Raw genomic sequence first — 14,427 nt, forward strand, 5'->3', positions numbered from 1 at the left:
AACAATGGGGGTATTGGACCCTCGTCCTGACAAAACTGTGCAGGACATTATGTTTGGAGGGTTATGCCAGAAAAAGCGTAAGGTGTTTCCCCTTAATGAAAACATACAAGCGTTAATTAAAAAGGAGTGGGAGAGACCTGAAAGGAAAAATGCATCGGTTCCCTCTATTAAAAGGAAATACCCCTTTGAAGAAGAGGCCTCTGTCTCATGGGATAAAGCCCCCAAACTCAACGTTGCGGTAGCTAAGGCCTCGAAAAAGTTCGCATTACCATTTGAGGATATGGGAACCCTGAAAGATCCTCTTGATAAAAGAGCAGATACTTTTCTTACAGGGGCCTGGGAGTCAGCAGGAGGATGCTTAAGGCCAACCATAGTGGCTGCCTGCACATCACGATCCTTAATGATCTGGGTTGATAACCTAGAGAAACAGCTTAGGGATGGGGTCCGCAGAAATACAATTTTAGAGTCTATCCCTATGATTAGAGGAGCCACGGCATTTTTGGCAGATTCATCGGCCGACTCAAGTAAATTAGCATCTAAATCTGCAGCTCTTTCAAATGCGGCGCGTAGAACCTTATGGCTAAAGAGCTGGCCGGGGGACTTACAAACTAAGCAAAAACTTTGTTCAATCCCATGTGAGGGCAAGTTTCTTTTTGGAGAGACTCTGGACAATATCCTGCAAAGAGCAGGTGATAAAAAGAAAGGTTTTCCCATCCTGGCCCCAATGTGTAATAAACCGCCCTTTCGGAATAGGAAGGTTTTTAGAAGAAGACCGCCAAGGGAACAAAACCGATGGGATGACGGGAAAAGAAAGGACAGGGGGTTCCTTTTCGGTAACTCCCCTCGGGATAGAACCCCCCCCCCCCCCCAAGTGACATCTCCCCCAGGGTGGGAGGGAGATTATCTCAATTCCTCCCGGCCTGGGAGAAAATTTCAACCAGCCCTTGGATATTAAATTTAATAGGAGCAGGGTTTTGAATAGAATTTCTATCCCTACCCCCACGAAACTATGTGGTAACACCGCTGAGGTCTTCTCAACAACAAGAAGCTCTAGAACTAGAAATCTTAAAACTGATAGACAAAGCCGTCATCCAAGAAGTCCCCCCTCTGGAGAGAGGGAAGGGATTTTACTCTCCATTGTTCCTGGTTCCCAAACCGGACGGAACCTTCCGGACTATAATAAACTTACGGAAGTTGAATACTTATGTAAAAAACCAGAGATTCAAAATGGAGTCAATAAAGTCAACAATAAAAAATCCTGTTTCCAAACTGTTTTATGATAGTTTTAGATCTCAGCAACGCGTATTATCACGTCCCCATCCACAAGACCTCTCAGAAGTTCCTCAGACTGGCAGTAGTCATAAAAGGACAGAGAAGGGAATACCAATACAGGGCTCTTCCCTTTGGCTTATCAATTGTACCCCGCATTTTCACCAAGCTGATAGCGGAGATGATGGCACATCTGAGAGAGGAAGACGTCTTGATTATTCCGTATCTAGACGACTTTCTGATTGTGAGCACGGCTGAACTCTGCTGTCTGCAATGCGACAGAGTGATAGACACTTTAAAAAAATTGGGCTGGCTGGTGAACCTCCAAAAGTCAAAGCTGGAACCAACCAGGGTTCAAGAATTTTTGGGTCTCACCTTGGACTCAGGTTCTCAAGTGTGTCGCCATCCAGACAAGAAAAAACCAAACATAATCCATCTAGTATCAGAAGCGCGTGCAAACCCTACCATGACTCTAAGGAAGGCGATGTCATTACTGGGGTCCCTCTCTGCTTGCCTTCCAGCAGTTCAGTCGGCACAGCTCCACACAAGACCTCTCCAGTGGGACATTTTAACCCCTTCCCGACCTGTGACACAGCGTATGCGTCATGAAAGTCGGTGCCAATCCGACCTGTGACGCATATGCTGTGTCACAGAAAGATCGCGTCCCTGCAGATCGGGTGAAAGGGTTAACTCCCATTTCACCCGATCTGCAGGGACAGGGGGAGTGGTAGTTTAGCCCAGGGGGGGTGGCTTCACCCCCTCGTGGCTACGATCGCTCTGATTGGCTGTTGAAAGTGAAACTGCCAATCAGAGCGATTTGTAATATTTCACCCATTATAACGGGTGAAATATTACAATCCAGCCATGGCCGATGCTGCAATATCATCGGCCATGGCTGGAAATACTAGTGTGCCCCCACCCCACCCCACCGATCGCCCCCCCAGCCCTCCGATCTGGCCGGTACACTGCTCCGGCTCCCCTCCATCCAGTGCTCCGCTCCCCCCGTGCTCTTGTCCGCTCCCCCGTGCTCCAATCACCCCCCCGTGCTCCAATCACCCCCCCTGCATTCAGATCCACCCCCCCTCCGTGCTCCGTTCCACCCCCCCATGCTCCGTTCCAGCCCCCCCGTGCTCCGTTCCACGCCCCCCGTGCTCCGTTCCACGCCTGCCGCGCTCCGATTCCCCCCACCCCGTGCTCTGATCCCCCCCCCCGTGGTCCCCCCCACCCCATCATACTTACCGATCCAGCCGGGGTCCCGTCCGTCTTCTCCCTGGGCGCCGCCATCTTCCAAAATGGCGGGTGCATGCGCAGTGCGCCCGCCGAATCTGCCGGCCGGCAGATTCGTTCCAAAGTGCATTTTGATCACTGAGATAGATTATATCTCAGTGATCAAAATAAAAAAAATAATACATGACCCCCCCCCCTTTGTCACCCCCATAGGTAGGGACAATAAAAAAATAAAGAAATTTTTTTTTTTCCACTAATGTTAGAATAGGGTTAGGGTTAGGGGTAGGGTTAGGGTTAGGGGTAGGATTAGGGTTAGGGGTAGGGGTAGGGCTAGGGTTAGGGTTAGGGTTAGGGGTAGGGTTAGGGGTAGGGTTAGGGCTAGGGTTAGGGTTTCGGTATGTGCACACGTATTCTGGTCCTCTGCGGATTTTTCCGCTGCGGATTTGATAAATCCGCAGTGCTAAACCGCTACGGATTTATGGCGGATTTACCGCGTTTTTTTCTGCGCATTTCACTGCGGTTTTACAATTGCGATTTTCTATTTGAGCAGTTGTAAAACCGCTGCGGAATCCGCACAAAGAAGTGACATGCTGCGGAATGTAAACCGCTGCGTTTCCATGCAGTTTTTCCGCAGCATGTGTACAACGATTTTTGTTTTCCATAGGTTTACATTGAACTGTAAACTCATGGGAAACTGCTGCGGATCCGCAGCGTTCTCCGCAGCGTGTGCACATACCTTTAGAATTAGGCTATGTGCACACGGTGCGGATTTGGCTGCGGATTCGCAGCAGTGTTCCATCAGGTTTACAGTACCATGTAAACATATGAAAAACCAAATCCGCTGTGCCCATGGTGCAGAAAATACCGCGCGGAAACGCTGCGTTGTATTTTCCGCAGCATGTCAATTCTTTGTGCGGATTCCGCGTCTTTTTACACCTGTTCCTCAATAGGAATCCGCAGGTGAAATCCGCACAAAAAACACTGGAAATCCGCGGAAAATCCGCAGGTAAAACGCAGTGCCTTTTACCCGCGGATTTTTCAAAAATGGTGCGGAAATATCTCACACGAATCCGCAACGTGGGCACATAGCCTTAGGGTTAGGGTTGGAATTAGGGTTGTGGTTAGGGTTGTGATTAGGGTTATGGCTACAGTTGGGATTAGGGTTAGGGGTGTGGGGGGGTTAGTGTTGGAGGTAGAATTGAGGGGTTACCACTGTTTAGGCACATCAGGGGTCTCCAAACGCAACATGGCGCCACCATTGATTCCAGCCAATCTCGTATTCAAAAAGTCAAATGGTGCTCCCTCACTTCCGAGCCCTGAAGTGTGCCCAAACAGTGGTTTACCCCCACATATGGGGTATCAGTGTACTCAGGATAAACTGCGCAACAATTACTGGGGTCCAATTTCTCCTGTTACCCTTGTGAATCTAAAAAAATGCTTGCTAAAACATCATTTTTGAGGAAAGAAAAATGATTTTTTATTTTCACGGCTCTGCGTTGTAAACGTCTGTGAAGCACTTGGGGGTTCAAAGTGCTCACCACATATCTAGATAAGTTCCTTGGGGGGTCTAGTTTCTAAAATGGGGTCACTTGTGGGGGGTTTCTACTGTTTAGGCACACCAGGGGCTCTGCAAACGCAATGTGACGCCCGCAGACCATTCCATCAAAGTCTGCATTTCAAAAGTCACTACTTCCCTTCTGAGCCCCGACGTGTGCCCAAACAGTGGTTTACCCCCACACATGGGGTATCAGCGTACTCAGGAGAAACTGGACAACAACTATTGGGGTCCAATTTCTCCTGTTACCCTTGGGAAAATAAAAAATTCTGGGCTAAATAATTATTTTTGAGGAAAGAAAATGTATTTATTATTTTCACGGCTCTGCATTATAAACTTCTATGAAGCACTTGGGGGTTCAAAGTGCTCACCACACATCTAGATAAGTTCCCTTGGGGGTCTAGTTTCCAAAATGGGGTCACTTGTGGGGGGTTTCTACTGTTAAGCCACATCAGGGGCTCTGCAAACGCAACGTGACGCCCACAGAGCATTCCATCAAAGTCTGCATTTCAAAACGTCACTACTTCACTTCCGAGCCCCGGCATGTGCCCAAACAGTGATTTACCCCCACATATGGGGTATCAGCGTACTCAGGAGAAACTGCACAACAACCTTTGGGGTCAAATTTCTCCTGTTACCCTTGGGAAAATAAAAAATTGCAGGCTAAAAGATCATATTTGAGAAAATAATTTTTATTTTTATTTTCATGGCTCTGCGTTATAAACTTCTGTGAAGCACTTGGGGGTTCAAAGTCCTCACCACACATCTAGATTAGTTCCTTTGGGGGTCTAGTTTCCAAAATGGGGTCATTTCTGGGGGATCTCCAATGTTTAGGCACACAGGGGCTCTCCAAACGTGACATGGTGTCCGCTAATGATTGGAGCTAATTTTCCATTTAAAAAGCCAAATGGCATGCCATCCCTTTCGAGCCCTGCCGTGCGCCCAAACAGTGGTTTACCCCCACATATGGGGTATCAGCGTACTCAGGACAAACTGGACAACAATATTTGGGGTCCAATTTCTCCTATTATCCTTGGCAAAATAGGAAATTCCAGGCTAAAAAATCATTTTTGAGAAAAGAAAAATTATTTTTTATTTTCATGGCTCTGCGTTTAAACCCCCAGGTGCTTCACAGAAGTTTATAAGTGCTCAATGTGCATCTAGATAAGTTCCTTGGGGGGTCTAGTTTCCAAAATGGGGTCACTTGTGGGGGAGCTCCAATGTTTAGGCACACAGGGGCTCTCCAAACGCGACATGGTGTCCGCTAACAATTGGAGCTAATTTTCCATTCAAAAAGTCAAATGGCGCGCCTTCCCTTCCGAGCCCTGCCGAGTGCCCAAACAGTGGTTTACCCCCACATATGAGGTATCGGCGTACTCGGGAGAAATTGCCCAACAAATTTTATGATCTATTTTATCCTACTGCCCATGTGAAAATGAAAAAATTGAGGCGAAAAGAATTTTTTTGTGAAAAAAAAGTACTTTTTCATTTTTACAGATCAATTTGTGAAGCATCTGAGGGTTTAAAGTGCTCACTAGGCATCTAAATAAGTTCCTTGGGGGGTCTAGTTTCCAAAATGGGGTCACTTGTGGGGGAGCGCCAATGTTTAGGCACACAGGAGCTATCCAAACGCGACATGGTGTCCGCTAACGATGGAAATAATTTTTCATTCAAAAAGTCAAATGGCGCTCCTTCCCTTCCGAGCCTTACCATGTGCCCAAACAGTGGTTTACCCCCACATGTGAGGTATTGGTGTACTCAGGAGAAATTGCCCAACACATTTTAGGATCCATTTTATCCTGTTGCCCATGTGAAAATGAAAAAATTGAGGCTAAAAGAATTTTTTTGTGAAAAAAAAGTACTTTTTCATTTTTACGGATCAATTTGTGAAGCACCTGGGGGTTCAAAGTGCTCACTATGCATCTAGATAAGTTCCTTGGGGCGTCTAGTTTCCAAAATGGGGTCACTTGTGGGGGAGCTCCAATTTTTAGGCACACGGGGGCTCTCCAAACGTGACATGGTGTCCGCTAAAGAGTGGAGCCAATTTTTGATTCAAAAAGTCAAATGGCGCTCCTTCCCTTCCAAGCCCTGCCGTGCGCCCAAACAGTGGTTTACCCCCACATATGAGGTATCAGCGTACTCAGGACAAATTGGACAACAACTTTCGTGGTTCAGTTTCTCCTTTTACCATTGGGAAAATAAAAAAATTGTTGCTAAAAGATAATTTTTGTGACTAAAAAGTTAAATGTTCATTTTTTCCTTCCTTGTTGCTTCTGCTGCTGTGAAGCACCTGAAGGGTTAATAAACTTCTTGAATGTGGTTTTGAGTACCTTGAGGGGTGCAGTTTTTAGAATGGTGTCACTTTTGGGTATTTTCAGCCATATAGACCCCTCAAACTGACTTCATATGTGAGGTGGTCCCTAAAAAAAATGGTTTTGTAAATTTCGTTGTAAAAATGACAAATCGCTGGTCAAATTTTAACCCTTATAACTTCCTAACAAAAAAAAATTTTGTTTCCAAAATTGTGCTGATGTAAAGTAAACATGTGGGAAATGTTATTTATTAACTATTTTGTGTCACATATCTCTCTGGTTTAACAGAATAAAAATTCAAAATGTGAAAATTGCGAAATTTTCAAAATTTTCGCCAAATTTCCGTTTTTATCACAAATAAACGCAGAATTTATTGACCTAAATTTACCACTATCATGAAGCCCAATATGTCACGAAAAAACAATCTCAGAACCGCTAGGATCCGTTGAAGCGTTCCTGAGTTATTACCTCATAAAGGGACACTGGTCAGAATTGCAAAAAACGGCAAGGTCTTTAAGGTCAAAATAGGCTGGGTCATGAAGGGGTTAAGGAACCAGAAACTACTAGGGGGGCGGTTAGAGGGTCGCATGACTAAGTTTGCCTACTATTCATTCCCTAGCTTGGTGGTTAAATCCCAGCAACTTATCAAAAGGGATTCCCTGGGTGATAGAGGCGTCTCAGATAGTTACCACAGACGCAAGTCCCACAGGGTGGGGGGCTCACCTGGACAACAGAGTCACTCAGGGGATATGGACAAGTCAGGAGCTCAGGTCTTTCTCAAACCAAAAAGAACTGAGGGCTGTAAATCATGCATTACTGTACTTCCTAGACAAGCTACAAGGTCATCATGTCCGAGTATTCTCAGACAACAGAGTAGTAGTAGCCTACTTAAACCACCAGGGAGGGACCAGGTCTCAAGCACTAATGGAAACCACCTCCGAAATTTTCAGCTTGGTGCAAAACAACTTGCTATCCCTATCAGCCCTACATACAAAAGGTGTAGAAAACCAGAAGGCGGACTTCCTGAGTCATACCCAACTAAAGCAGGGGGAATGGTCTCTAAATCAGGGCATCTTCAACAAAATTACAGATCTGTGGGGAATCCCTGTAATAGACCCCTTTGCCAATGTGCACAACAGGAAAGTGGAAACTTTCTGCTCCCTAGATTCCAGGGAGAACCCTCAGGCTGTAGATGCGTTCACAATTCCCTGGACACAGACCCTTGCGTATGCATTTCCCCCTACTATCCTCATTCCAGCAGTCCTGCGGAAGATCAGGCAGGACAGATCCAGACTCATCCTAATAGCCCCCTTCTGGCCCAGGAGAGCCTGGTTCTCATGGCTGAGGATGCTGTCGATCACCGATCCCTGGGTTCTTCCGGATCTTCCGGACCTCCTGTCTCAGGGACCGGTGTTCCACCCTCAGTCAGAGAATCTCCATCTGACAGCGTAGTGGATGCTTTCCTGAAACGGAAAGTACTTGCAAGCAGCATAATACAAAGAATAGCAGGTTTACCCAGAATCCTTTGCAGTAGGCGGAGCTATGCAAATCATCTCTTTCCACCCCAGTCTAATCCACAGCGCTTGGAACCGCCAAGCGTGTAATGCTGCGGATTAGTTTCTAAATTTACACAGCCAACCAATTCCTTGGAATTGGTTGGCTGTGTAAATTTACTGCCGATGTTAAGGCTACTAAGAAGGCTGTTTTTAGCGACAAGTGTTTTAGAGATACTGTGTCTATAGGCTCAAACGGAGGTTCCGTTAGAGAGTCTAGGACTAGGTTTAGGTCCCAAAGAGCTATTCTAGGTATGTGGACAGGAGTAACTCGTTCACAGTCCGTGATGAAGCGGGATACCCATTTATTACCAGCAATATTATGGCCATAGAGGGCACCAGAGCGGACACCTGAACTTTTAGTGTGTTAACCAACAGACCTAACTCTTTCCCTTTCTGTAGAAATTCTAGGATAGATTTTATTGGGACTTCAGAGGAGTTTGAACCTGTATGGAACTGACGAAACTTTTTCCATATTTTGGTATAAATTTTTGTTGTAGATGGTTTCCTGCTAAGCAGGAGTGTATCAATTAGGCCTTTCGAGAACCCCCTGGAATTTAATATCTGCCTTTCAAATTCCAGGCCGTCAAGTGGAGGCTGTCCACTTGAGGGTGGAAGAAAGGTCCCTGAGAGAGAAGGTCTGGGATTGAGGGGAGGACCCATGGATCTGTCACCGACATTGACTGCAGGCACGAGAACCATGGTCTTTTGGGCCAGAATGGTGCTATCAATATTATCCTGGCCTGTTCTTCCCTGATCTTCCGTATTACTTGTGGAAGCAGAATTATCGGAGGGAAGGCATATGCCAGCTTGAATTGCCAGGGTGTTTTGAAGAGCATCTAGAATGTCCGGGTGGTCTGCACGGGACCGAGATGCAAATTTCTGGACTTGTCTGTTCTGTTTCGTATCAAACAGGTCTATCTGGGGCCTGCCCCACAATAATGTTACTTTGTGGAATATGTGAGGATTTAGACACCATTCTCCTTGATGTAGAGTGTGTCGACTTAGAAAGTCTGCTTGTTGATTGCTCTCTCCTTTGATGTGGACCGCAGAGAGGGACAACAGATGGTTTTCGGACAGGATTAAGGTATTCTTTGCGGAAGACATTAGAGCGTCTGATCGTGTGCCGCCTTGTTTGTTTAAATACGCCACTGTCCTAGTATTGTCTGAACAGATTCTGACATGATTTCCTCGTAGCTGTGGGAGAAATTGACGCAGTGCCTAGTTTACTGCATTCAACTCTTTTAAATTTGATGAATATAAAAGCTCATCTTTATTCCATATTCCCTGGCAGAATTTATCCCCCATGTGTGCGCCTCACCCGTGGGGACTAGCATCAATAGTTACCGTGTGGGATGGTGTTATCACCCAAGGGACACCGCCCGTTAAGTTCTTATTATCTAGCCACCACAACAAGGAAGATAATACCTTCTCTGATAATGTTATTTTTGATTCGAGGTGCCCTATTAATTTCCTCTGTTCCCGAAGTATTTGGTGTTGCAACGTTCGGGTATGAAGTTGTGCCCACTGAACGGCTGGAGTACAGGAGGAAAGGGATCCTAATAAGGACATTCCTGCCCTCAGGGACATTTGGGGTTTGTGAATGGCCGCCGCTACTTTCTCCTCTATTAGAGATATTTTTACTTGTGGGAGTAGACATTTTTGTTTTGTGGAGTCTAGATTGAACCCTAAAAATGTCTGGAGAGAAAGTGGGATGAGTCTGAATTTTTCGGAGTTGATGATCCAGCCCAGGTCTTTTAAGGATGAGACAGTGTCAGTTAACCTTTCAGCACACTGAAGGGACGAATTTCCTACAACTAAAAAATCATCTAAATAGGGGATGATTAAGGTGTCCTTTTGGCGAAGGTAGGCCATCACCTCTAACATTACTTTAGTGAAGATCCTCGGTGCTGTGGAGAGACCAAAGGGCATGGCAGTGTACTGGAAATGATGAATCTCCCCCTCAAGAGTTACTGCCACTCTTAAGTATTTTTGATATCTGTTATGAATAGGGAGATGGTAGTAGGCATCCTTTAAAGGGACACTGTCACCTGAATTTGGAGGGAACAATCTTCAGCCATGGAGGCGGGGTTTTTGGGTGTTTGATTCACCCTTTCCTTACCCGCTGGCTGCATGCTGGCTGCAATATTGGATTGAAGTTCATTGTCTGTCCTCCATAGTAGACACATATATGTATATATATTATTACTTCATACAGCGCTAGATAGCTTTAAAGCCGGTAATTCAATTGCCGGCTTTTGCTATCTCCTTCCTAAACCCGACATGATATGAGACATGGTTTACATACAGTAAACCATCTCATATCCCCATTTTTTTTGCATATTCCACACTACTAATGTTAGTAGTGTGTATATGCAACATTTGGCCATTTTAGCTATTAAATTAAAGGGTTAAATTGCGGAAAAAATTGGCGTGGGCTCCCGTGCAATTTTCTCCACCAGAGTAGTAAAGCCAGTAACTGAGGGCAGATATTAATAGCCTGGAGAGGGTCCACGGTTATTGGCTCCCCCTGGCTAAAAACATCTGCCCCCAGTCACCCCAGAAAAGCCACATCTGGAAGATGCGCCTATTCTGGCACTTGGCCACTCTCTTCCCATTCCCGTGTAGCGGTGGGATATGGGGTAATGAAGGGTTAATGTCACCTTGCTATTGTAAGGTGACATTAAGCCAAATTAATGATGGAGAGGCGTCAATTATGACACCTATCCATTATTAATCCAATACTAGTAAAGGGTTAAAAAAAACACACATTATTAAAAATTATTTTAATGAAATAAAAACAAAGGTTGTTGTAATAATTTATTCTACGCTCAATCCTTCTGAAGACCCTCGCTCTGTAACAAAGTAAAAATAATAAACCAACAATATACATACCTTCCGAAGATCTGTAAGGTTCCACGATGTAAATCCATCTGAAGGGGTTAAAATATTTTGCAGCCAGGAGCTCTGCTAATGCAGCGCTGCTCCTTGCTGCAAAACCCCGGAGAATGAAGGTAAAGTAGGTCAATGACCTATATTTACCTTCATTTGCAGTGAGGCGCCCTCTGCTGGTTGTCCTTATATGAACTCGAGCCAGGGAGCTTTCTAGGAAAGTTCTCACGCTCCAGGAACAGCCAGCAGAGGGCGCCTCACCGCAAATGAAGGTAAATATAGGTCATTGACCTACTTTACCTTCATTCTCCGGGGTTTTGCAGCAAGGAGCAGCACTGCATTAGCAGAGCTCCTGGCTGCAAAATATTTTAACCCCTTCAGATGGATTTACATCGTGGGACCTTACAGATCTTCGGAAGGTATGTATATTGTTGGTTTATTATTTTTACTTTGTTACAGAGCGAGGGTCTTCAGAAGGATTGAGCGTAGAATAAATTATTACAACAACCTTTGTTTTAATTTCATTAAAATAATTTTTAATAATGTGTGTTTTTTTTAACCCTTTACTAGTATTGGATTAATAATTGGATAGGTGTCATAATTGACGCCTCTCCATTATTAATTTGGCTTAATGTCACCTTACAATAGCAAGGTGACATTAACCCCTCATTACCCCATATCCCACCGCTACACGGGAATGGGAAGAGAGTGGCCAAGTGCCAGAATGGGCGCATCTTACAGATGTGCCTTTTCTGGGGTGGCTGGGGGCAGATGTTTTTAGCCAGGGGGGGGGGCCAATAACCGTGGACCCTCTCCAGGCTATTAATATCTGCCCTCAGTCACTGGCTTTACTACTCTGGCGGAGAAAATTGCGCGGGAGCCCACATCAATTTTTTCCGCCATTTAACCCTTTAATTTAATAGCTAGAACGGCCAAATTTTGCATATACACACTACTAAAATTAGTAGTGTGGAATATGCAAAAAAAATGGTGTTATGAGATGGTTTACTGTATGTAAACCATGTCTAATATCATGTCGGGTTTAGGAAGGAGATAGCAAAAGCCGGCAATTGAATTACCGGGTTTAAAGCTATCTAGCGCTGTATGAAATAATATATATACATATATGTGTCTCACTGACATTATATAATATATATATATATATATATATATATATATATATATATATATATATATATATATATATACCTATTCTATGTGTACACATTTATTCCACCTATTCTATTGTAAGCTGTCAGTGTGATTTTACTGTACACCGCACTGAATTGCCGGCTTTTCTCTCTAACACCGCTGCGTATTTCTCGCAAGTCACACTGCTGGTCCGTGTGTAATCCGTATTTTTGGGGCTTCCATAGACTTTCATTGGCTTTTTTTGCGCAATACGGTGACAAACGCAGCATGCTGCGATTTTCTACGGCCGTAGAAAGCCGTATAATACTGATCAGTAAAATACGGCAGATAGGAGCAGGGGCATAGAGAATAATTGGGACGTTTGTTTGGCGAGTTTTACGGACGTATTTTCTGCGCTCATACGTCCGTAAAACTCGCTAGTGTGACTCCAGCCTATCTGTAACCGACATAGATGGACTCTGCATTGTTTCAGTAATACATTGGTTGCAGAGCTTTTTGGGGTGGGAATCTGGGAGAGGTTCGTCACATAATGCACACTGTTTGTGCTTAGACTTTTGTTTCTTTTTGGCCTGGGTGAAGATGTTGCGGAAAAGAGTGTCAGCTTTATAGGTAGAGGGGTTTTACACTCACCCAGTGAAGCTGTACGGTACCGGATCAGATGGCCGAAGCGTCTTCCTGGATCTTGAATCCGTGGCATCGCTCCTGCGGCTGGCATCTGAGGACCTCCTGCTGGTTGGCTCACCTGCTGGGTCCACCGTCTTGCCTGGGGACGACATGCTGCATCGCCTGTGCGCTTGCAACACCTCCGGGTCAGTATGGGGAATCTTAAATCGCTCCCCACATGTGTGGCCGCCATTACCCCGGCCTGCGTCAAGGAGCGGTGTACCGGCTGCCGCTGCTGCTGCTGTGCCACAGATCGTGGACCCTTTACTTGCCGGTCCGCGTCCGGAGCCTTTCTCGGCCGCACCCCTGCAGCGTTGCTCCACGGAATCGGGCGGCCCCCTTTGGACCCAGCCATCCCACATGCCGGACAGACGAGGGGGGAGCCGTCTAACTGAGTCTTCCCCGACGCTGCTTCTGGACCGCATCCCCTACCGTTCCCGCAGAGACTGCACAGGCAGATGCTTGTGGCCCAGGTATGGTGTTCTGTGGTTTCGGAGAATCCAGAGATCCTGTCCCCTGGGAACAGGAAACCTAAACTGAGGAGGAGAGGGGACCGCCCCCTTTATTTCTCTGTAGGTTTCCTGTTCCTTGGGGCGGATCCCTATCTCTCCAGTGGGTGCTGTCATGGAGAAGGGTAAAATTTTTATCCTCCTCCGGGGTAATTTTGCAAGACGGGGTTCCAGTTGCTGAAATATTAGAATTTCTACAAAAGGGGTTAGACCTGGGCCTTTCAGTAAGTACCTTAAAGGTACAAATAGCAGCTCTAGGAGCATTATACTGTGAGAACATAGCGGCCAACCCTTGGGTAATACGGTTTGTCAGAGCAGCCGCAAGGTCAAAACCTGTAACTATACGTAGATTACCAACCTGGGATTTGAACTTAGTATTGTCAGCTCCCCGTTTGAGCCTATAGAATCAGTACCCCTTAGGATTCTTTCACTTAAAACGGCCCTCCTAATAGCCCTGACATCGGCCCGTAGGATAAGTGACCTCCAAGCCCTGTCTGCAAACCCTCCCTTTACACAAATCCTGGATGATAAGGTTATACTAAAAACAGACCCTGCCTATTTACCAAAAGTTGCGTCTACATTCCACAGATCTCAGGAAATAATCCTTCCTAACTTCTGTCCAGACCCAAGAAATAAGAAGGAAGAAATTCCACACACTAGATGTGAAAAGGTGTCTAGTCTAATACATTAAAGCCACCCTGCAGCATAGGAAGGAAGGGTCTCTTTTTATCTGCTTCCAGGGACCCAGAAAATAACTCAGAGCCTCTAGAGGCACTATAGCTCGATGGGTAACAGACGCAATAGCCTTGGCGTACTCATCCACCGGGTACGCCGTTCCGCAGGGACTGAAGGCCCACTCTGCAAGGGCTATCGCAACCTCATGGGCCGAAAGGTCGGAGGTACCATTAGATCAAATTTGTAAGGCGGCCACCTGGTCATCACCTTCAACCTTTTTTTTTTTAGACACCTCCGCTTAGACCTAGCCTCTTCATCTGACCTAACCTTCGGAAGAATGGTTCTGCAGGCTGTGGTCCCTCCCTAAGCAATGATTTCTGCAATTCTCTCTGGTAGTGCTGTCATGGGCTACTGAGAAACGTGTAGTTACTCACCGATAACGGTGTTTCTCAGAGCCCATGACAGCACCTGCTTATTCCCCCCCTCATCACGTGTGCGGTGAGCACATTATTTTGGGTGAAGTGTTTCCATATAGACACGGTGTTCACTTGTTAAGCAATATGATTAAGTTGTATATTTTTTGTATATATCATTTTTATTGAGCACAGCAATAAAGAATA

General features: G+C 45.7%; 1 protein-coding gene across 1 annotated transcript in view; it reads right to left on the minus strand.

The window, feature by feature from the left end:
• Positions 1–12,736, minus strand: part of LOC138671623 (uncharacterized) — a 47,084-nt gene extending 34,348 nt beyond the window's left edge. The window contains exons 1-2 of the mRNA XM_069759799.1: positions 12,591–12,736; positions 331–676 (exon numbers count right to left, since the gene is read on the minus strand). Coding sequence (XP_069615900.1) covers positions 331–676; positions 12,591–12,736 — 492 coding nt within the window. The remainder of the gene's footprint in view (positions 1–330; positions 677–12,590) is intronic.
• Positions 12,737–14,427: the final 1,691 nt, after the last annotated feature.

Source organism: Ranitomeya imitator, chromosome 3 (assembly GCF_032444005.1).
Source record: "Ranitomeya imitator isolate aRanImi1 chromosome 3, aRanImi1.pri, whole genome shotgun sequence".
Lineage (NCBI taxonomy): Eukaryota > Metazoa > Chordata > Amphibia > Anura > Dendrobatidae > Ranitomeya > Ranitomeya imitator.